This window comes from Amia ocellicauda, chromosome 7 (assembly GCF_036373705.1).
Source record: "Amia ocellicauda isolate fAmiCal2 chromosome 7, fAmiCal2.hap1, whole genome shotgun sequence".
Classification (NCBI taxonomy): domain Eukaryota; kingdom Metazoa; phylum Chordata; class Actinopteri; order Amiiformes; family Amiidae; genus Amia; species Amia ocellicauda.
In genome coordinates, this window is record NC_089856.1 from 11,574,198 (window position 1) to 11,595,939 (window position 21,742).

Here is a 21,742-nt window from a genome sequence, read left to right on the forward strand (position 1 = left end):
TATCGGCGCACTGTGTTCTGGCTGCAGTGGTGCATGCTCAGGCCTGTGCCAAGTGTCTCTGCTCCTCTCCCTTCCTCAGTTGAACTTATTAGCTGTATCTGCATACCTGCGAAAATGCAACGATCCGATACCACTGCCACCTTTACAATCCCCAATCTTTCCCACAAATATTCGAGAGATGCATTTGCCTTTAATCCAGCACCTTTTCCTACCTCCCCCTCAAAAAACAAAAAATAAACATAAAGTGGTGACTGAGCGCTTTTTGCTCCCGGAATTGGACACAGGATGGTATCGATTTGAGTTGGAGCGGATGAAGAGACGGGGAGAAGGAAGGAGGTCGGAAGAGGGGCCACGGAGGGATGTAGGCCTATGTTTCACAGTATAGTTTTTGTTCAGCATGGATGAGATCATTTGCATTTGGCCTGTGTGTCATTTTGCAGCTCACGTATGTGCCTGTGTTGTCCTTCCTGACCGCTGCTGCCGAGGACTCTGGCATGCTGCCCGACTATTCCAGCAAAAGTATCAATCAATCAAAAGCTTTTACAAGGACCCCAAGAGTTTAATGAAAGGGGGATCAAACAAGAGGTTGCATGCTGTGTTGCTTTTTAGCGTTAATGTGCCTGCCTTCAATATGTATTTGGTATTTGTAATGGGTTGATTAAAGTCCCAACATCAGCGCAAGGAAAATAGGAAATGCACTTAGTTTAATTCGAATAGAGCTCTCGCCTGACATCATTGTAATATATGGTGCCAGGTTAGTTTTTGGTTTGTTTCTCATGTCCTTATTGTATGCATTAGATAATAGAGACGTTTAATTCTATGTGTGGTTGTAAAACATGAAACACCCCAGAAGCGGCTCTGCGTTTTGCATCCCGAGCAAAATATAGCTGTTTGTAGCTGGAGGATTGGAGAGGCTTGGTCTCAAGGAAATGAAAGGTCTTTAGTAATCTCCCGGAGATTAACAGGTATTATTATTTTTTTCCTCCAAAACACGAGAGCGGCACAAGACAGCTGGGTGATGCATGATGACATAACAGAGACTGAGAAGGCATATGGATAAGAGCCTTAAAATGCAGAAAAGAAGACATGCGGTTCATCGTGCATTTCCAGTGCCTTGTTTACAGAGACGTGTTTGACTGGAATACCTAAGCAATCTTTGCAACTATGAATCAGCAAATATGAAGTTAACAAATAAAGACCAAGAGGCTTAGACTGTAACCTCCATTGAATCACTAACTGGATTTTTTTTTTATTGCATTGTATTACATTGTAAGAAAACATGAAGACATTGCTCAATGTGTCAGATATTGATACATAAATGAATACCCTCCAAATATCATTAACATTAAAAACAAAAACATGAACCAACATTAAGATATAGATATAACGTGTAGCCTAGAAGTAAACGTGCGTTTTAATAAACAACGACATTCTATTATTATTATTATTATTATTAGATTCATGTTTTCAATAAACACGACTACAGATGTCATAAATACAACTCCAATTCCCACGATCCTTTGCAGCTGCGCATTACCTCATCCAAACAAATCTCACTCTCGCTCGACGCGACGGAAGTTCACGCGAGATCGCCGGCTTCTCGCCCTTTGGCAAGCGCAGGGACTGTCAAATCCGGGCAATAATTGAAATCTAATCGTGACTAAACGACAATATTTTTAGGTAACACACCTCAGACCCGATATTTATTGATTGATTTTGCACAGAAACAGCGGATCAGAGGCCACGGCAAACCTCTTCCCATCCTCGCTTCCTGAGAGCTGCAGCTTCAACAACAATGGCGGATCCCAAGTATGCCAATTTGCCAGGCATTGTAAGTACCACCGATCTACATCCTTCTTCTTTAATGCAGCCATATGTTATTTTACTAAATGCAAATCCATGCTTAGATACAAAGCTACAAAGCCAATGTGCCTCGTCACATGCCTTAGGGCCAGGTTGCATATCCCATGAAACCGCACCCCGATCTTAGGGACTTCAAGGGGCAGATGCACGGTGACAATAACACAGCATCACTCAGTTCATGTGGAGCGCTAGGGCCGGCCTCTACAGTCACTGTTATATACGTGTCTTGTCCGTTGTAGCTTATGATCTTGTGCACAAATGTCTGTCGCTGTATAATCACTTTCATTTTGCCAAGTTAGTGAGTTTGCGAGCCGGATACTAGGACTGGATTGGATCAAACCGAAACAGTAGCCTAAATACTTCCGCACCTCCAGTTAGTGAGATATATACTGTGTTTATCTCCGTGTGCAACCTGCCCGTTGGTGTATCCTAATGTCAGGTTGACCTTTAACATTTTGCGATGGTGACGTGGGTGCAATATTTGTATCCCTTTAGTCACTCTTGTGATTGAGGCGGATTTACCGGGGCGTTGGCTGTCCTACTTTATTACCAATATTAACGCAGCTTTAAAAGACAGTACTTGTATGCAAATATAAATCGAGAGATCTTACACGCTCATTTAAGCACACCTACACACGGGTTAAAATGCTGGTCAGATGATGTTGAGTACATTGCTGTCATGTATTGTGTGTGTATATGCATACGTATCGAAGTGTAATTTAGGAATGTATGTATTAGGTAATAATATGATCAGGGTAACATAAATTATAACTCATTGTTCAATATATGTGGCCCCACTAGAAAGCAAAAAGTGATCTCTTGCAAACATACATAGTTTAGATTTTCTTGTACTTTATTATTTTTGCAACTGACATTTAAATCAAGTAACTGTCGGTTGTTGTTTTTCTGCCCCAGGGCATCCTTTACATAACGGATCCAGTTATTGGTCTAACTAGTCAGGAAGTGTGTGATCTTTATGTATCAACTTGACGGGTCTGCAGCAGCAGGGCTGGAGACCACTGGTCCACACCCTGCAGCCTGAACACAGTGTCTTTTAAACGGTTCTTCTCTAATATGGATTGCAGTTATTGTTTGGGTGGATTTCCAGTGACCATTTGTTGAGCTGTTTATTTTAGTTTGCTTTTTACGGTGTTTTTAGGCCTCCAATGAGCCTGATGTGTACGAGACCAGCGACCTCCCGGAAGATGACCAGGCTCAGTTTGAGTCGGTGAGTCTGAGACCGTCTGGCTGAATCAATGCTGCCCACTATCCGCCTGCAGGTCAGCTCTGGTCAGGGGCTGCTGGAGGCACCATAACACTCTTCACCTCAGAGCCTGGCAGCCTGGGCACTTTCCTGTCCATTTCCATTCTCCTGAAGTGTATATGGTCTCCTGCAGCAGGGTCCAAGTCACTATGGGTCACCTCAGATAATGCAGTCCTGGTTCAGACTGAAGACCTGCAACACAATGGAAGTGCCCAGGTTGTCTGTTCCTTGCTATGCAGATCTTGTTACCTTTAAACATTTGATGTCTGAGAATGTCCTTTTAAGCCATTAGAATGAATATGGACCTCCCCCCCTCCAAAAACACACACAGACATACACACACACAGTTTATGTGCATATTAAGAAGGGGAGGGATGTGGGACATAAAATAGAAAATAGTTTTTCCATTCATCGCATGCATTGGTCATTTCCTCAGTATTGCTACTGTTCCACTTTGTGTTGCCATATTGAACAGTGGTAGTGTTGATTCATTGTGTTCATATATTACAGAACTGGAGCTTATAAGTGTATCTATATCAATGATGTACTATGCAGCGTTACAAACAGTAATTGTAACGGATCACCTTGGCTTTCTGAAGAGAACCACTTTCTCTGTAGACATGTGTCCTATCATAAGCCCATCTTAATAAACCAAAAAACTGCATCAAAGACTGGGCAAAGTTATAGAAGCTGACCTTCCTGACTGTATTATATATTTGTGATTGAAGCTGATATTTAACCTGGCATATGCCACCTTGGGATTGTTTTGGAGATCTTGATTTTATATAGTTTGTGGTATATAGGGCTGGGGTCAAAATATAGACACCACTTGCCCTTGACCTTCGCTGGTCAGAATCCAGTAGCAGAGGCAGCAAGGAGGAGGGTTGGGGGTCAAGGGTGAACATTGAGCAACTTGCAGATACAATACAGATTTTATTCAGGTTAATTCTGCCTTTCAGTTTTGACATTGTAGATCAACCAGTCAGTCCTCAAACACAGAGGGGCTCTGGCTTTGTCTGTCAGCTGCATATGATCTGAGCAGTGGTTCTCAAGCCGGCTGCTGGGGACTCGCTGACCTGCTGGAATTTGTCCCAATTATGCCTCCAACTACTTAATTGAAAACATAATTTGCCATAATTTTTTGTATTGTAAACAACTGGAGGTTACAAGTTAAATATAAAATAACACTTTCATTTTCCCCAATGTTCTGTAAGATACACACACACACACACACACACACACACACACACACACACACACACACACACACACACACACACACATATATAAGTCATTCAGCAAGATTTTTTAGTTCAATGAAGGTTTACACTGAGTTATTGAGAGCTTGTTTTGGGACCAAAAACAGCAGGACTGGGTGTACTTCAAGGGCCAGTCTTGAGAACCGCAGTGCACCTCAGACCCTGGGGGAGGCTGTTTCAAGACCTGAGACAGATGCAGAGCAGGATTCTTTTTCAATGTTTGTGTTAACATTAGAAGATGATTTTCTTGGACCCCTGTTTAGATCAAATCATTTTAAATTCCTCTCTTCCATTATATGGAAGAATGGCATACCATACCGTACCATTAATTTAATCCACTTTTTTTTGTTTCCTTCACCCCTCACTTTTTATCTTTTGCACATCCATTTTTCATTGTCCATGTATTGGAATGCCATTCAGGGAAGCGTGTTTAGTGTCGCGTATATGTCACCGACGTGTGATCAGAGGGTAAATGCAGTTAGACTTTCAAGAGATTGGGAAACTATGGCCCTACATACAGGGATCTGGTACCATTTCCCCCTGATCCCCCCAGCCCTAGCATGATCCTGGTATGTACAGTGTATGTATGTTTTGTTGTCTGATGCACACTAAATCTAATAGTGTTTTCCCCCCCTCCCCCTATGCTTTCCCCCCCTCTTGTTTTTGGCTCCCGTCCTGGGACGTTAGTTTGTGCAAGTAAGACCCTTTCAACTGCTTTAATACTGCATGCTGGGTTGTAATCAGTTTTTTTCAGATTTTATATATTCATTTTTTTTCTTTTGCATGCCGTGATGTCAGTATGTGATCCTCAGAATTGAATTTAGTGTTACTGATTGATTTTTGTTACTATTCTTATTTTAGATTTGATAAAATATTTTTGAGTGTTTTGAAGAAGCAGTGTTTGTCTCACCTTTCTATTATCCATCAGTTTTCCTTTGTGCTTTATAATCTGTTTAATAATTTTTCATCATCTCCTTTGCAAATGGGTCCAAGAATAGTCTTTTTTTTTTTTTTTTCCTTTTCCTCTTCATTTTATTTTTCTTGCTTTTTCTTTTCTTCCTCTCATCCCAGCCTCCTTGACTATTGTAGATGCCAATCCTTCTGCGGAATCATCTTTCGAGTTCTGATTCTGGGGTGGTGGATCATTTCTGTTTTGTCTTGTGCCCGTTATGTAGGACCCAGAATGTAGAAAAAGCGGCAGGTGAATCCAGTCTAAATCAGGGATAGTCTAAATCAGGGTGGGGGGGTTGTAGACCTTTGCCTTGCAAGGTAGAAGTTGGCAACCCCTTGTCTAGGGCAGGGATGGGCACCTTCAGTCATTGAGGTCCGGATTCCTGCAGCTTCTCAATGTACCTTTCTATCGGCAACAGGCTGAAAGTGACAGATGATTTGACGAGGAGATCAATTAACTAATTCATGTCTCAGGTGGAACAAATATCAGAGGACACTGTGGCCTCCAAGGACTGGATGAGTGGGTAGTAAGATGATGCCCATGTAAGTCAGTTGGGGGGGAGGCTACAGCTGTATTAAATGGAGGTTGTGTCAGTTAGGGGTCTCCAGCTCCTTGATTTTTGTGTTTTCAAAAGTGTCATATCTGTACCTCTCTGGGCTATTAACCTGCACTGCTCCAAGCTTCTCTTCTTTTAAATACTCACTGTATGCAAGGGATGAGCTGCTCCGGGTCCTTGTGGGCTGCGGGATTGATAGGTGTCCTCCCACCTGCCAGTGCTGGAGACCCAGCACAAGGAAACCCATTGTCTCAGTTGCTGAAAGCCTCTAGGTAACCCTCCGGACTGGAGGTTACAGGTTCAGATCCAGGCTGTGCCACACGCCCATGGTGTTTGGGCTGGGTGGAGAGTTGGGTCTTGGTGTCTGTGGCTTACTAGATTGGGCGTCTTGAAAGGGGGATCACACGTTGACCATTCTGATTCGTTTTTTGTTTGTTGTTTTTTATTTTTTTGTTTATTAAACAATGGCAATCTGAGAATAGCACATTAGCCAAACAAAAGAACAAGAGGTCCTTGCAGCCCCAGTAGGGGACCCCAGGGCCACCCACTCTTATTAGGGACTAACCACCCGGTTAGAGCAATGCATAATGGGTATGTTTTGAGAACAAAGCTGGAGGTCGCACACTAACATCATTCCCGGATTGGAAAGGCGAGCCAGTCTGAACTTTTAATCATGCTCATTTCTCCTCCCAATGCCCCGACCAGTCAGACATAACAGCAGGAAAGAAAAATGTGTGTGTGTGTTTTGATGCTGAGGGGCAGTTTAAAACCACGCAGAGTGCCTGGGGAGCTTCAGATGAGACAAGCTGGGGACCATTTTCTCTGCGCACTGGCTGCCAGGCTGGTTTTGAGCACTGCATGTGACAATAACCACATGTTAATGTCTTTCTCTCTCTCTCTCTCTCTCCTGCCTCACTCGCTCTCTTTCTTTTAACTTTCTTTGGAAACACAAAGGAGCTGGTAAGAGTCTGCCTGCCTTTCGCCCCTGCTAGTGCCTGCCTGTCTGTCTGCCTGTGCCCATCAGTGTGCCTTGATGTGATTTGAAACCCCCTGTCTTTTCCAATGCTCACATTCTTACCCCCAAGACCTGCTGTCTACCAGCTCTGTACAACCTTCATATATTACTCTGTTCCTTTATGCCCCACTAGAGTAGACTCGGGAAACGTTATCTCAATGGGAAATAGTGATTGGTCACATGGTTTGGGTAGCCATAACCACATTTTCTTAAAAAAAAAAAAAAAAAAAAAATTATAAAATGAAAGGATAAGCATTAGTCTATTTCCCTACATTGCAGTACTTATTACCTTTTAGTGCTATCCTATCATTGTGAGCAATCCACTGGAAAAGGCAAGGGTCTTTCTCTCTCTTTCTTTCTCTCTCTCTCTCTCTCTGCTCAGATCACTTAAAGACAAATGCTTTACTGTTGCCCAATGAGTCTAATCACGCACTAATCCTAATGGCCTCCTGCAGCACTGTCTGCCATTGTCTCGTTTCTGCACATACTGTAGTGACCCTCACTGTGGTCTGTGCCCATCCTAGACAATAGCCTTCATCCTGTTAGAGAGCAGCAGCAGCGGCTGCAGGAGTGGAGGGAGATCAGGGGCTTTGGCCATTTCAGGGAGGTGCCTGTGAGGTTTCGTTTTCATTTGGCACATCCTGGGAGTTTTTAAACACAGACGTCCACTGGGGTTGCTTTCAAGATGTCTGCTGGCATAAGGCAGTGCTGTCTGTGTGAAGCTACTGGAGAAGCCCTGACTAAACTACAGTATGCTATAGTACACTACAGTACACTACACTATAGTATAGTACAGCGTCCATCATCTCAAGCTTCAGAGCCTTTGCAGACATCTTGAAAGTGTTTGTGTTTGGAAAAAGTGCCCTCAGGATGTGTGGGATGAAATTCCAGGCTAGTGGCTCCAACTGTGACCTCCAACCCTGTGCTTTCCACAGCCAGGCTAACTGACCGCTTCACACACCATGATACGGCCTATTAACGCTGTTAGAGTTAGTCTGGAAGTATTGTAGGAGTGCTACAAGGCCTTCAAAAAGGGACAAGGCAATGCGGAGCCTGCTGTGATGACTTGGCCGTTTAAAAGTGGTCCTATGAGCCACAACAAAAGCAGTGGTCTTTGGTTGGGGGGTTGCTTGTGTATTAAGCTCAGAAATGTTTCCATCTCCTTGTTATAGACAGACCTTGAGGGCATCTGCTGTGAGACATCAGGAGCAGTTGTATTGGTGTGAGATGATGGGTTGGGTGTGGTTACTATACTGGCAGTAATAGGCTATTGCATTCTGCAGGCCCCTCCCCCTTCCACCCTCTCCTTGTGATTGCTGGCTATTATTGGTTTGCGGGTGTCATGTGCGGAGTGTAAATGGACAGCCTGGTGTGTGACATTTTCAGTGCACTGTACAAGGCCCCAATCTATCAGAAACTGCCTACCGCACAGTCCAGGAGGAACACTGTACCTGAATCTCTGCCCACATCTGTCCCCTAACGCCTGGGTGCAGCAAGAAAGAGGTCCCTATGTTGTTGTTGTTGTTTTTTTATATATAATTATCCAATCTTTATGCACAATCTTGATGATTATGAACAATCACAACTGATCAAGCATGCTCCTACTGCCCCCTTGTCCAGCTGATTGCCTCTGATAATCCAGATGTTGCAGATGTTCCATCATAGGGCCAGCCTCACACAGAGGAGAGAGTATGAGAGAGTGAGTGAGAGCCTGGATTCAGAGTTTGAAAGTGTGGTTGTGCATATTCATCCATGTGTCTGTTTGCCTACTGGTGATTGTGCATGCATGTGACATGTCTGTCTGTCCGTCTTTGAGTGAGTGTGTATACGGGCATGTCATACAACTGTATTAATCAATTTGGTGTCTGGTCTAAGTTGATGGAACATCTAGTTCTAAGATTACGGATCTTCCAATTGCCCTGCAGTGGCAGAGTAATGGTCTACTGGGCCCGAGAGGGTGGCCGTAGACAACTTCAGGATTACCCAGGGTGCAACTGGCTCATATCTGCATTCAGTGAATGTAGACTAGAGCCACTGCAGTCAGGGTGGTCTGGGTATGCTGGCAGTGCCAGGCGCGTCACGGTATTGAGCCTGTGTGTGTGTGGGCGGCTGTGTTTCAGGAGGAGCTGTGCAGTGACAGCGTGGAGAGGATCGTGGTGAACCCCAATGCAGCCTACGACAAATTCAAAGACAAGAGAGTCAGCACCAAGGGCCTGGGTGAGTACCTCCCCCACCTGCCAAGAAGATCCCATACATGCTCTATTTATTGCCGGTGACTGGGTGTCAGCCGCAGCATGGGGACCTGAAGAGGGAGGCCGACTTTCAAATAGATTGCTTTTAAACCCAATCTGCCTCTATAGCTCTACAACTAAGGCCCTTGAGTTAAGATCAGGAGAGTCCCACATCTCAATGAACTATCCAGTGCATCCCAGGTTATTTCATTACAGCAGATATATAGTTACAGTGCATAGCAAAGGTATTCAGACCTTTCTTATGGTGACCCATAAGACCCATCATGACTTATTTATATATATTTATATGTATATTTTTCTCAGACATCTTTGACCAAACCTGCTGGGTAACCCAGCTTCTCATCTCCTTACCTGTTAATTTATTTTGTTTTCCCTCTCCCTCCTCCTCCAGATTTCTCGGATCGCATCAGTAAGACCAGGCGGATCGGCTACGAGTCCGGGGAGTATGAGATAGTGAGTACCGTGTTAATACCTAAGTTGTGGCCTTATCTTAGTCCTGTGTGATTCCAGATGATGTAAACTAGGGAGAGGGTGTGTTTTTGTCACTTTGTCCAGCAGGAAGTTTGGCTGTGTCCAAAACCGCATACTACATACTACGCACTAAAGTTACATCGAAGTATGGACTGCAGAATTATGTACTTTAAGCTTGTAGATTAACAGAACGTGCTAATCAAATCGCACCATGTTGAACTTTCCCTTCAAGGTTTAATAACGACTTCCTGTAAACGAAAGACATTTAAAAATGTTGATGACTATATATTTACACTCGTATAAATCATTCTTAACATAGTCTTAACATGTTTGCTACTTACAATTGAAAACGGAGTTGTCCGCCAATTTCTCAGACATGAAATGACCACATCAAGCCCGCCCCTTTTTAAAACTGGCCTTATGGGATTGAAAAGTGTCCAGTGCTCCCTTACTTCATTTTCAAAAAGGAAAGCAGTATCCATCCGGGTACTTTTCACATACTATTATATTCAAAGTGTGTATTTGGATGTAGTACTAATGGTGGCATACTGTTTTTACATACTATTTAGTATGCTAGCATTTGGTTTTGGATGCAGCCTTTGTGTTGTAGGGTCTGTGACTGTGCAGAGCTCTGTCTGACTGTCACTGTCCAGTGTGTGTGTTTGTTGTTGCCCTTGCCTGACTGTGCAACTTGTGTTTCAGCTGGCAGAGGGCTGTGGTGTGAAGGAGACCCCCCAGCAGAAATACCAACGGCTGGTGAATGAGATCCAGGAACTGACGGAAGAGGTGGACCAGATAAAGGTGAGAGAGAGAAAGATGGGAGCACAGCCTGTTTTTTTTTTTTTTTTTTTAATGTTTTATTAGACAGAAATGACATGCCCTCTGGCGTGTGTGCGACACATTGCAAACATAGCAGTGCTGCTGTCACACAAGAACAAAAATTAAAACAAATGTACAATACAGTTTGTTCCACTCATTTTCATACCACCTGTGTAAGGCTGCCGTGTGAATGAGTCATAAATGCCATTAATAGTGTGGGATGATTGAGCAGTCCAGTCGCTTTCACAAGACACACACACACGAGCAAATTGCACATTTCACATAGGCACGCCTGAATTAACAAATCAATATAAGCACACGCTTTATACATGATGCACTGACCGCAGCCTCTCCCTTCTTCATTACCACGCAGTGCAGCTGGAGTGTGGAGGGTTTTTCAAGCTCTCTCCTCCTGAGAACAAAAAATATAATATATAAATACAAATCTCCTGACAGTGTTTAATAAAGGTCACTGGCCCAGCTTGGCTTTCCTGGAACCTGCAGGGCTCAGCATAGCCAGGCACTTCAGAGACACTAAATATATACCCTGAGCAGAATACAAAGCAAGGACGGGCTGCACAGTGCTGGAATTGACAAGCAGTTAAGACAGCAAACCTGTCCTATAGATCGGCCTGTTCCTCTTCATTACGTTCCGTTTGATTGACTGTAAGATGGCAAAGGCTGGGCTGTAGAGGCGGGGGGATACGGTTTCTTTCTGTTGTTGGTTAGATTGTTATATTTATTTATTTTTTCAAGGGCTTCCATCTAAAGCAGAGGCGGCTCACAGAGAGAGAGAGTGTAGAGATCAATTGAAGCTCAATTTCAAGTGTAATTGCTGCGAGTGATAGGGAACAGGGGTTGTTTCAGTGTAGTATCCATCCTCTGTGGAGCCCGAGTCTGTCGTTTCATATCAACCGCAATTCGTCTGTGCTGGACTGTTCTGTTTGTGCTCTGACGCACTTGCCCTCTTTCTCCCATTTTTTTTTTGGTATCCTCTCCCCCTCTTGCCTCACTCTCCTTTTCCCTCCCCCTCCTCCTCCTCCCACCTCTCTCCTTCCTCCACCCACCTCTCTCCTTCCTCCACCCACACCTCCTTGCCTCTCCTTCTCTTTAATCTCTCTACTCTTACATATCCTCTCTCTCTCTCCTCTCCAGACCAGCACTAAGGAGTCCAGCAGTGAGGAGCGGTTGACCCCGGCCGCCCTGGCGCAGCAGGCCGCTAAGCTGAAGCAGCAGCTGGTGGCATCTCACCTGGAGAGCATGCTGGGACCCCATGCCCACATCGCCCTCACCGACCCTGACGGAGCACTGGCACAGTGAGTAGAGAGGGAGGGCGGAGTAGCGGGAGGGATGTTGGTGGAGGTGGGGAGACTGGGGGCAGATGTTGGGGCAAAGGGGTGGGGATAGAGAAAATAGAGGAGGGAGGGAATGAATGGGGGAAGATGTGGGAGGGGACAGGGAAGGGGGATGAGGGAGAGGGAGGGAGAAGTGATAAATGGCTGATGGATGCTGGAAAGTGATGGAGACGGACAGGGAGCAACAGGGCTGCACTAATCTGTGTGTCTGTTTGTTTGTCTGTCCGTCCATCTGCCTTTCCATGTGCCCTCCCCTCTCCCCCTTGCAGGCGGCTGCTGACCCAGCTGGAGGTGGTGCGGGGCCGGGGGGCCGGGGGGCGGTCGGCGGAGGTGGGGAAGGCGGGGGTGAAGGGGCCGGACGGGGTGGTGGTGTATGAGCTGCACAGCCGCCCAGAGCAGGACCACTTCACAGAGGCTGCCAAGGTGAGGGGGGTTATGGGTATGGATTTATCTGCAATCTGATGGTCTTTTTAGCCATCCCTCTAGTGGTGCAGGGCTTTGTTCCACCCAGTGTGTGACTCATCTACGCATGTAAAACGCACCTTAAATTACCTAAAATTACGTATTGTGCACCAGCAATTTACTGAAAGCTATTTAAGAAAGAATGTATGTTTTTAAGCAGTAGACTCTTACTTTTTTGGAGACTGCACTAGTGTCTGAAGTCTCTCTCTCTCTCTCTATGTAGATTTCGGAGCTGGAGAAGCGCCTAGCAGAGCTGGAGACGGCAATGGGCTCTGGTGGCCCCGAGAGACAGGTAGGGTTAGATCAATACGGCTGCTTTCCCTCTTGCTGATGCTCCCCCTCATTGGCGGTGCCTGTGCTGAGCCTGTCGCTGTTGTTTTGCAGAGTCCCCTGACCACAGGAGTGCAGGGAAGCAGTCTGGTGGTGAGTGTGCTTTGTCTTTTGTCTCTAACACTTTTTATTTAAATAATAGCTATCAGTTGCGTCAATTTGACCCATTGGTCACTCAATCTCTCCTTTGACTCCCTCTTTGGCAACTCTCCTTCTCCTTGCTCCACCTTCTTGTCTCCATCCTCCCCCACCCCCTTTCCTCCTGCCCTCTTCTTGCCCTCCCTCTCTCCAGGACACTATCGAGCTCCTGCAGGCCCGTGTCAGCGCTCTGGACTCAGCCACACTGGACCAGGTGGAGGCGAGACTGCAGGTAGGAGTGTGTGTGTGTGTGTGTGTGTGAGGGGACCTTAATGCTGGCCTCCATACAAGAGTCATTGGTTCAAGCCCTTGATGATGACACTGTTCCCGTATCATTGAGCCAGGGTGCACCAGTGTATTTGTTTTACTCCATTGCTTAAGTCACCATAGCTATATCAATGGGACACAGCTATTGGCCCATGTCTGACTGACACTGCCCCCTCTAGGTGGAGCCTGGTACTGTCTTTCCTAGAAAACCAGTATAAGATCCCACTCTTGAGAGAAGATCCAATCTGATTACAGGACAAAGTCTTAAGGATAGATTATATTTTGGACAGTCAAAAGAGAGAGTAGTTGAATTCTGGGAGATAAATTAAAAAAAGGAAAAACCTTTGTCTAAGTTAAATATAAAATAAGCTATCCATGTGACATGATCCTAAGGGTTGTGACATTTGAAATCGCCCAGTACTGCTAACACCCCCCAACACTCTCACATGGTATCACTAGCACCCCCTCCCCGTAGAATGCTTTAGAATTCAAGAGTAAATAAATTTGTAATGAGTAGCTATTTTTGCGAGTAACTGTTAAATCACTTATTTTACTGCAATGATTTGTAGAGAGTTCATCTCAGAATATGATTGTTTGTATTGCCTGTCAGGCTCGACGTTGTTTATATTTCCAAAACTTAAACACAAAAAACTTGGGTCGGGGAAAATGAAGCATTTCCTCAATTTGAGTCTTCTATGAATAAAGATGTATATTGTAATATTTATGTTCCTGTGTTTTTATATGCTTGACTGTCACTTAATGGTGGAACCTCTTCCCCCCCCCGTCTTATAGAGCGTCCTTGGTAAAATGAACGAGATCGCCAAGCACAAGTCTGCGATTGAGGATGCAGAGACGCAAAACAAGGTGTGTAGCGACTGGAGTTTTTATATATACACTCACCTAAAGGATTATTAGGAACACCTGTTCAATTTCTCATTAATGCAATTATCTAACCAACCAATCACATGGCAGTTGCTTCAATGCATTTAGGGGTGTGGTCCTGGTCAAGACAATCTCCTGAACTCAAAACTGAATGTCTGAATGGGAAAGAAAGGTGATTTAAGCAATTTTGAGCGTGGCATGGTTGTTGGTGCCAGACGGGCCGGTCTGAGTATTTCACAATCTGCTCAGTTACTGGGATTTTCACGCACAACCATTTCTAGGGTTTACAAAGAATGGTGTGAAAAGGGAAAAACATCCAGTATGCGGCAGTCCTGTGGGCGAAAATGCCTTGTTGATGCTAGATGTCAGAGGAGAATGGGCCGACTGATTCAAGCTGATAGAAGAGCAACTTTGACTGAAATAAGCACTCGTTACAACCGAGGTATGCAGCAAAGCATTTGTGAAGCCACAACACGTACAACCTTGAGGCGGATGGGCTACAACAGCAGAAGACCCCACCGGGTACCACTCATCTCCACTACAAATAGGAAAAAGAGGCTACAATTTGCACAAGCTCACCAAAATTGGACAGTTGAAGACTGGAAAAATGTTGCCTGGTCTGATGAGTCTCGATTTCTGTTGAGACATTCAGATGGTAGAGTCAGAATTTGGCGTAAACAGAATGAGAACATGGATCCATCATGCCTTGTTACCACTGTGCAGGCTGGTGGTGGTGGTGTAATGGTGTGGGGGATGTTTTCTTGGCACACTTTAGGCCCCTTAGTGCCAATTGGGCAACGTTTAAATGCCACGGCCTACCTGAGCATTGTTTCTGACCATGTCCATCCCTTTATGACCACCATGTACCCATCCTCTGATGGCTACTTCCAGCAGGATAATGCACCATGTCACAAAGGTCGAATCATTTCAAATTGGTTTCTTGAACATGACAATGAGTTCACTGTACTAAACTGGCCCCCACAGTCACCAGATCTCAACCCAATAGAGCATCTTTGGGATGTGGTGGAACGGGAGCTTCGTGCCCTGGATGTGCATCCCACAAATCTCCATCAACTGCAAGATGCTATCCTATCAATATGGGCCAACATTTCTAAAGATTGTTGAATCAATGCCACGTAGAATTAAGGCAGTTCTGAAGGCGAAAGGGGGTCAAACACAGTATTAGTATGGTGTTCCTAATAATCCTTTAGGTGAGTGTGTATGTATATATATATATATACACTCACCTAAAGGATTATTAGGAACACCTGTTCAATTTCTCATTAATGCAATTATCTAACCAACCAATCACATGGCAGTTGCTTCAATGCATTTAGGGGTGTGGTCCTGGTCAAGACAATCTCCTGAACTCCAAACTGAATGTCTGAATGGGAAAGAAAGGTGATTTAAGCAATTTTGAGCGTGGCATGGTTGTTGGTGCCAGACGGGCCGGTCTGAGTATTTCACAATCTGCTCAGTTACTGGGATTTTCACGCACAACCATTTCTAGGGTTTACAAAGAATGGTGTGAAAAGGGAAAAACATCCAGTATGCGGCTGTCCTGAGGGCGAAAATGCCTTGTTGATGCTAGAGGTCAGAGGAGAATGGGCCGACTGATTCAAGCTGATAGAAGAGCAACTTTGACTGAAATAAGCACTCGTTACAACCGAGGTATGCAGCAAAGCATTTGTGAAGCCACAACACGTACAACCTTGAGGCGGATGGGCTACAACAGCAGAAGACCCCACCGGGTACCACTCATCTCCACTACAAATAGGAAAAAGAGGCTACAATTTGCACAAGCTCAACAAAATTGGACAGTTGAAGACTGGAAAATTGTTGCCTGGTCTGATGAGTCTCGATTTCTGTTGAGACATTCAGATGGTAGAGTCAGAATTTGGCGTAAACAGAATGAGAACATGGATCCATCATGCCTTGTTACCACTGTGCAGGCTGGTGGTGGTGGTGTAATGGTGTGGGGGATGTTTTCTTGGCACACTTTAGGCCCCTTAGTGCCAATTGGGCATCGTTTAAATGCCACGGCCTACCTGAGCATTGTTTCTGACCATGTCCATCCCTTTATGACCACCATGTACCCATCCTCTGATGGCTACTTCCAGCAGGATAATGCACCATGTCACAAAGGTTGAATCATTTCAAATTGGTTTCTTGAACATGACAATGAGTTCACTGTACTTTACTGGCCCCCACAGTCACCAGATCTCAACCCAATAGAGCATCTTTGGGATGTGGTGGAACGGGAGCTTCGTGCCCTGGATGTGCATCCCACAAATCTCCATCAACTGCAAGATGCTATCCTATCAATATGGGCAAAACATTTCTAAAGAATGCTTTCAGCACCTTGTTGAATCAATGCCACGTAGAATTAAGGCAGTTCTGAAGGCGAAAGGGGGTCAAACACAGTATTAGTATGGTGTTCCTAATAATCCTTTAGGTGAGTGTATATATATACCAAATGAATGTATAATGTTTCTTTCTTTCTGTTTACTACAAAGTTCTTATGTAACGTCAAAATGCAGGTTTTTCGTTGTCATTTTTATTTGCACAGTGTCAGGGCTGTGCGATAAGATCTGTGCAGCTTTGCAACAAATTGAATTTTTATACAGCGGAGCAACATTTCTGACCGCTCTGATTAATCTTGGGAGAGGGAGGGAGGGAGATGAAGTGGTAGTGAGAGAAGCAGAGAATGAGAGCAGCAGACAATGGAGAGGAGGATGTGGTGGGAAAGTAAATGTGAGGAAGGGTGGGAGAATGAGAGAAAGTGAAGGAGGGTGGGGATGATTCATAGAAGACCACGTTCAAATCTGTGCTTGGGGCATCTGCCTACCTGATATCAAACCCCCCACCCCCAAAAAATTCCACAGCAGTAACATAAATCAAGATGCTAAATTCTCAACCCTTTAAACTGGGTCGATACTGGGTGATACTGCCTCTGCCCTGTGTCCCCCCACCCTTGTTGTGTGGAATTACACGTGTGAGCCTGCTGCCCCCCCTTCCCCCCGTGTGTCTTCCCCAGCTGGAGTTTTTTTGTTGACATTCCCCGCTATGACAGGTGTCTCAACCTCAAGCTGTGGCCTAGAAGTGATTTTTATTTTTTTGTATACACCGATCAGCCATAACATTATGACCACCTGCCTAATATTGTGTAGGTTCCCCTTTTGCTGCCAAAACAGCCCTGACCCGTCGAGGCATGGACTCCACTAGACCTAGGTGTGCTGTGGTATCTGGCACCAAGACGTTAGCAGCAGCAGATCCTTTAAGCCCTGTAAGTTGTGAGGTGGGGCCTCCATGGATTGGACTTTTTTGGCCAGCACATCTCACAGATGCTCGATTGGATTGAGATCTGGGGAATTTGGAGGCCAAGTCAACACCTTGAACTCGTGATTCATCAGACCAGTCCACCTTCTTCCATTGCTCCGTGGTCCAGTTCTGATGCTCACGTGCCCATTGTAGGCACTTTCGGCAGTGGACAGGGGTCAGCATGGGCACCCTGACTGGTCTGCAGCTACGCAGCCCCATACGCAACAAACTCCGATGCACTGTGTGTTCTGACACCTTTCTATCAGAACCAACATTCACTTTTTCAGCAATTTAAGCTACAGTAGCTCGTCTGTTGGATCGGACCACACGGGCCAGCCTTCGCTCCCCACGTGCATCAATGAGTCTTGGCCGCCCATGACCCTGTCGCCGGTTCACCGCTTTTCCTTCCTTGGACCACTTTTGATAGGTACTGACCACTTCAGACCGGGAACACCCCACAAGAGCTGCAGTTTTGGAGATGCTCTGACCCAGTCGTCTAGCCATCACAATTTGGCCCTTGCCAAAGTCGCTCAGATCCTTAAGCTTGCCCATTTTTCCTGCTTCTAACACATCAACTTTGAGGACAAAATGTTCACTTGCTGCCTAATATATCCCACCCACTGACAGGTGCCATGATAACGAGATTATCAGTGTTATTCACTTCCCCTGTCAGTGGTCATAATGTTATGGCTGATCGGTGTATATGCTGTTTACCCACACTGCAGCACAGAGCTCGCCATAGAGAGACATTCAGTTAAATTTGCCTTGCCTCCCTTGACAACCCGTTTCATTTCGGATATGTCTTTTTGCCAGGTTAAATGACTCTGTTGTTTAGGGCTGTGACCCCATATATTGAGATTGAGATTGAAAGGTTTGTTCTTGTCACTTTCTGTCGTTCTGAAACTGATTGCTGTGTGTGTGTGTCTGCATGTGCTGCAGGTGTCCAAGCTGTACGACGTCATCCAGAAGTGGGACTCCATGGCCACCTCTCTCCCCCAGGTCGTGCAGAGGCTCATAGCAGTGAGGGAGCTGCACGAACAAGGTACGCCATCCCTTTCTGACCCCCCCACAGTGTATAGCCTAGGCCCAACCTTGTTTGTACTGACTGTAGAAGCTCCTGTCTCTCTGTACTGGTGGAATCGGAGTAAGGGATGATTACATTTCAGATACTGTTTCTAACCATCTTTCTGGGGCCAGAGAGAATATTGATCTGCATTTTATTTTCCATTACAGTCTGTTCTCCAGCTCTCTACCCCCACCCCCCCATAATTCCTCATTCCTCCAACTCTACCCCGCTCTCTGTTTCTATTGATTTCTGTAGAGCACAAAGTATACCACACATTTTTAACACGGACTGGTGAACTACAGTTATTCTCTCATTGGCTTATATATTGGATAACCCCTCCAAGACCAGCCTAGCGAGTATAAACATGGAATGTGGGAGACGGGCTCGTAGCTAATGGCCGTCCCTTCTCTCCCCTCCAGCCATGCAGTTCGGTCAGCTGCTCACCCACCTGGACACCACCCAGCAGATGATCAATAACTCTTTGAAGGACAACACCACCCTGCTCTCTCAGGTACAGCTCTCTCCCTCTTTATGCGCTACGTGCCAGGAGGCCTGCCAAATGCACCGCTAAATCTTAACATATCACCGAGGGGTTGGTGGCTTTGGGGTTTGGATAGTTAATGGATTTAAATTAACTAAGGAGATTCTCTTTGGGGTACAAGGATGATCTGTTTCTGGGGCTCCTAAGTGGCGTATTATTTAAAAGCTGGAGTGCAGGATGCAGCCCACAGCCTGGATCCAGAGCTGGTCCTTAGTCCCCTTGGCTCTTACCAAGAGAGGCTTTGTGATTAGCCAGTGTCCCTGGTACAGGTACAGCTGGGAAATCCTCAGTTCTGCACTCAACAGCTCCTCCCTGTGGTTCATGAGGAGGAAAAAATGATCGGGAGTGTCTGTTTATTTTGTAGAGTAATTTCTGGCCACATAAATGTAGCAAAGGAAAAACATGCACAACTTGAAGTGGGTCCTACTGCTACACGTGTCTGTCTGTTTCCCTGTTAGTGGCTTTGTAACGGTCTCTCTCCCTCTGTCTCAGGTGCAGCAAACTATGAAGGAGAACTTGGCAGCTGTGGAAGAGAACTTTGCCAGTCTGGATACCAGGATGAAGAAACTCTCCAAATAAAAAGGGGGAAGGAGAGAGAGGGGGGTATATAGGGGTCCTCTCATGTTCTGCCATTTTCGCATTTTAATCTAAATGAGACCAAATACAACTATCCCCCCCTTAAGGGTCTGCAGTTCTGGGACCTGACATAATTGTGCTTGAAGATATTTATTACAGAGCGAAACCGCATCTTATACACTAAATCCTGTTCTGGGAAAGGAAGAACACAGCAAGTCAGCCAGGATGTGCTTATTGAATCTGCCGTGGAGTCTCCCGGTCTTAAGAGGAGCTCTACTGCAGTGCGGTTTCCTGGCTGCTTGTAAACACTGGGCTCTGGGTTAGTTTCTGTGGATCTCTGAACGTGGGCATGACAACAATGTTTCTTTCACCTGTGTTTTAATTGCCGTCTCTCAGTCGGATACTGCAGGTGTCAGTGTACCAAAGGACATGCAGTTCGGAGATATTTTTTTATTTAAATTGCAAAAATAAATTATAATCTTGAAACCCCTTAGTAATTAATTGGCTGGAAGACTATAACTAAAACACAATTGTTGACTGATTTAATTACGCTCAACAGATTTTTCTTTTTTTTCTTTTTATAGGCTTCCCAACCCATCTCCTTAGCTCTGGTATTAAACCAAGCACTCAAATAAAAATAAGAGGAAAAACACCTTATTTGGCACAACAGGGCACCTGTGCATGGAGTTCTTGCATTCTTGCCAGGAAATCAAGCTTGTAAATATGCCTGCGTACCTTAAACCTATTTTATGAGGTTCAGCTGAGTGTATCTGTTGTTATTATTCTGGTTATTATGACTAATTTTGAGACTGAGTGTGACAGCCTAGTATAGTAACTGGGTACTGCAGCACCTGCACTGTACTGTACTATTTTGGACTGTACATTCCTGTACTGTACAATGTCAGAATAAAATAATAAAAACGTGCATTACTGAACAGAACTACTTTTCCTTTAGTTGTTTCAATAATTTGTAATGAAAAAAACTGAAGGTCAATAAAAAGCCAACCAAACGTAATTTTAGTAAATAACAATGGTAGGCACATTTCTCTCTTAAAAAAATAAAAATGATCATAACCCCCAGTTCCCTGAAAAAGAAAGACAGCCATTACCTAATGGAAAGAGCCTTCTGACCTGCCAATCATTGAAAGCATGTACCAAAGCTGCCCAATAGGGGCCCTGCTGGCAGGAGGAAGACCCGCCCCCAGCATTTGAGGAAAGTCTCCTCCTGACTGCAGCTCCCTGCCATTTCTTCATCCTGAAGAGTAATGGCTGTCTTTCTTTTTCAGGGAACCGGGGTTATGATAACCTGTTGTTCCCTTTCAAATTGAAAGGGAAGAATATACCAAAGCTGTCACGAGTCCTGACACCTGATTTAAGCCCCAATCCCATCATGGCAAGCATAGCAGAGCCTCACGACACCTGAGGGCAAGCAGTTTGAAGTACCTGGGTGCCCAAGTTTGGGCACAGCCGGTCCGCCACGTTGAGGCGGTAGAACCTTGTGAAGGTCTGTTGACTGGACCTGGTCGCAGCATTACACAGATCTTCACGTATGGCATCGTGAAAGAGAGTCCACCACGTGGCTTGTCCCCTTGTTGAGGGCACTGAGATGTGTTCAGACATGGAAATGTTCGCAGTCTCATAGGTGAGCCAGATCGTATCCGCGACCCAGTGCCCCAGTTGCTGTTTTGAAACCGCCGTCCCTCTGGTGGTGGAACTGTAGCAGACAAACAGCTGGTGGGATTTGCGGCTGTGCGCAGTCCTCCGCATATAGCACCTCAAAGCCTGGACAGGGCAGAGTGTGTGTAGTCTGCAGTCCTCATCCAATGTATGTGGAGGGGGATGGAAAGACTCCAGGACAATTCGTTGATTTATGTAAAACACCGACACGACCTTGGCAAGGAAGGCCAGGTTCGTCCTGAGAGTGACTCTGTCATTGCTTCCTGAGAAGATCAGACAGGCTTTATTCACACACAAGGCGTGAATTTCACTAATTCTCCTTGCCGACGTTATCGCTACAAGGAAGGCTACCTTGAGCAAGAGGAAGCTGTGCTCCATTGTGGAGCCTCTTCCAGATCTGCTCCACCACCTAAGGATTCAGTCTCCCCTCTGAGCTGTCTGCACCTCCACTGGAGAGAATGTCCGCCGCTGTATTAGACACGCCCGGCAGATGTATTGCCCGTATGGAGCAGAGATTGTGTTGCGCCCACAGGAGAAGTCTGGCCAGGTAGGCAAGCATTTTCAGAGTCCAGCCTCATTCCCAAGAAGCCCACCGTCTGTGCAGGTTCAAAGGAGCTTTTCTCTATGTGAACTGCAAGACCCAGTGCAGTCACGGGACGTATGACCTCTGCTGTAT

General features: G+C 45.4%; 1 protein-coding gene across 1 annotated transcript; it reads left to right on the forward strand.

Annotated features, from left to right (window-relative positions):
• The first annotated feature begins 1,561 nt into the window (after positions 1 to 1,561).
• Positions 1,562 to 20,329, forward strand: dctn2 (dynactin 2 (p50)). Its single transcript, XM_066708400.1, has 14 exons — positions 1,562 to 1,831; positions 3,023 to 3,091; positions 9,030 to 9,126; positions 9,553 to 9,614; positions 10,335 to 10,433; positions 11,607 to 11,767; positions 12,076 to 12,229; positions 12,492 to 12,560; positions 12,653 to 12,691; positions 12,891 to 12,968; positions 13,796 to 13,867; positions 18,146 to 18,248; positions 18,692 to 18,783; positions 19,306 to 20,329. The coding sequence occupies exons 1-14, from the start codon at positions 1,796 to 1,798 to the stop codon at positions 19,390 to 19,392; spliced, it is 1,218 nt and encodes a 405-aa protein (XP_066564497.1). The 5' UTR covers positions 1,562 to 1,795; the 3' UTR covers positions 19,393 to 20,329.
• The last annotated feature ends 1,413 nt before the right edge of the window (positions 20,330 to 21,742 follow it).

Excerpts from the sequence above, each read along its gene's own strand:
- dctn2 (XM_066708400.1), top strand. The coding sequence starts at position 1,796 with ATGGCGGATCCCAAGTATGCCAATTTGCCAGGCATT. Across the intron at positions 12,230-12,491 it reads ACTTCACAGAGGCTGCCAAG|ATTTCGGAGCTGGAGAAGCG; the intron begins GTGAGGGGGGTT and ends CTCTCTATGTAG. Across the intron at positions 13,868-18,145 it reads ATGCAGAGACGCAAAACAAG|GTGTCCAAGCTGTACGACGT; the intron begins GTGTGTAGCGAC and ends CATGTGCTGCAG.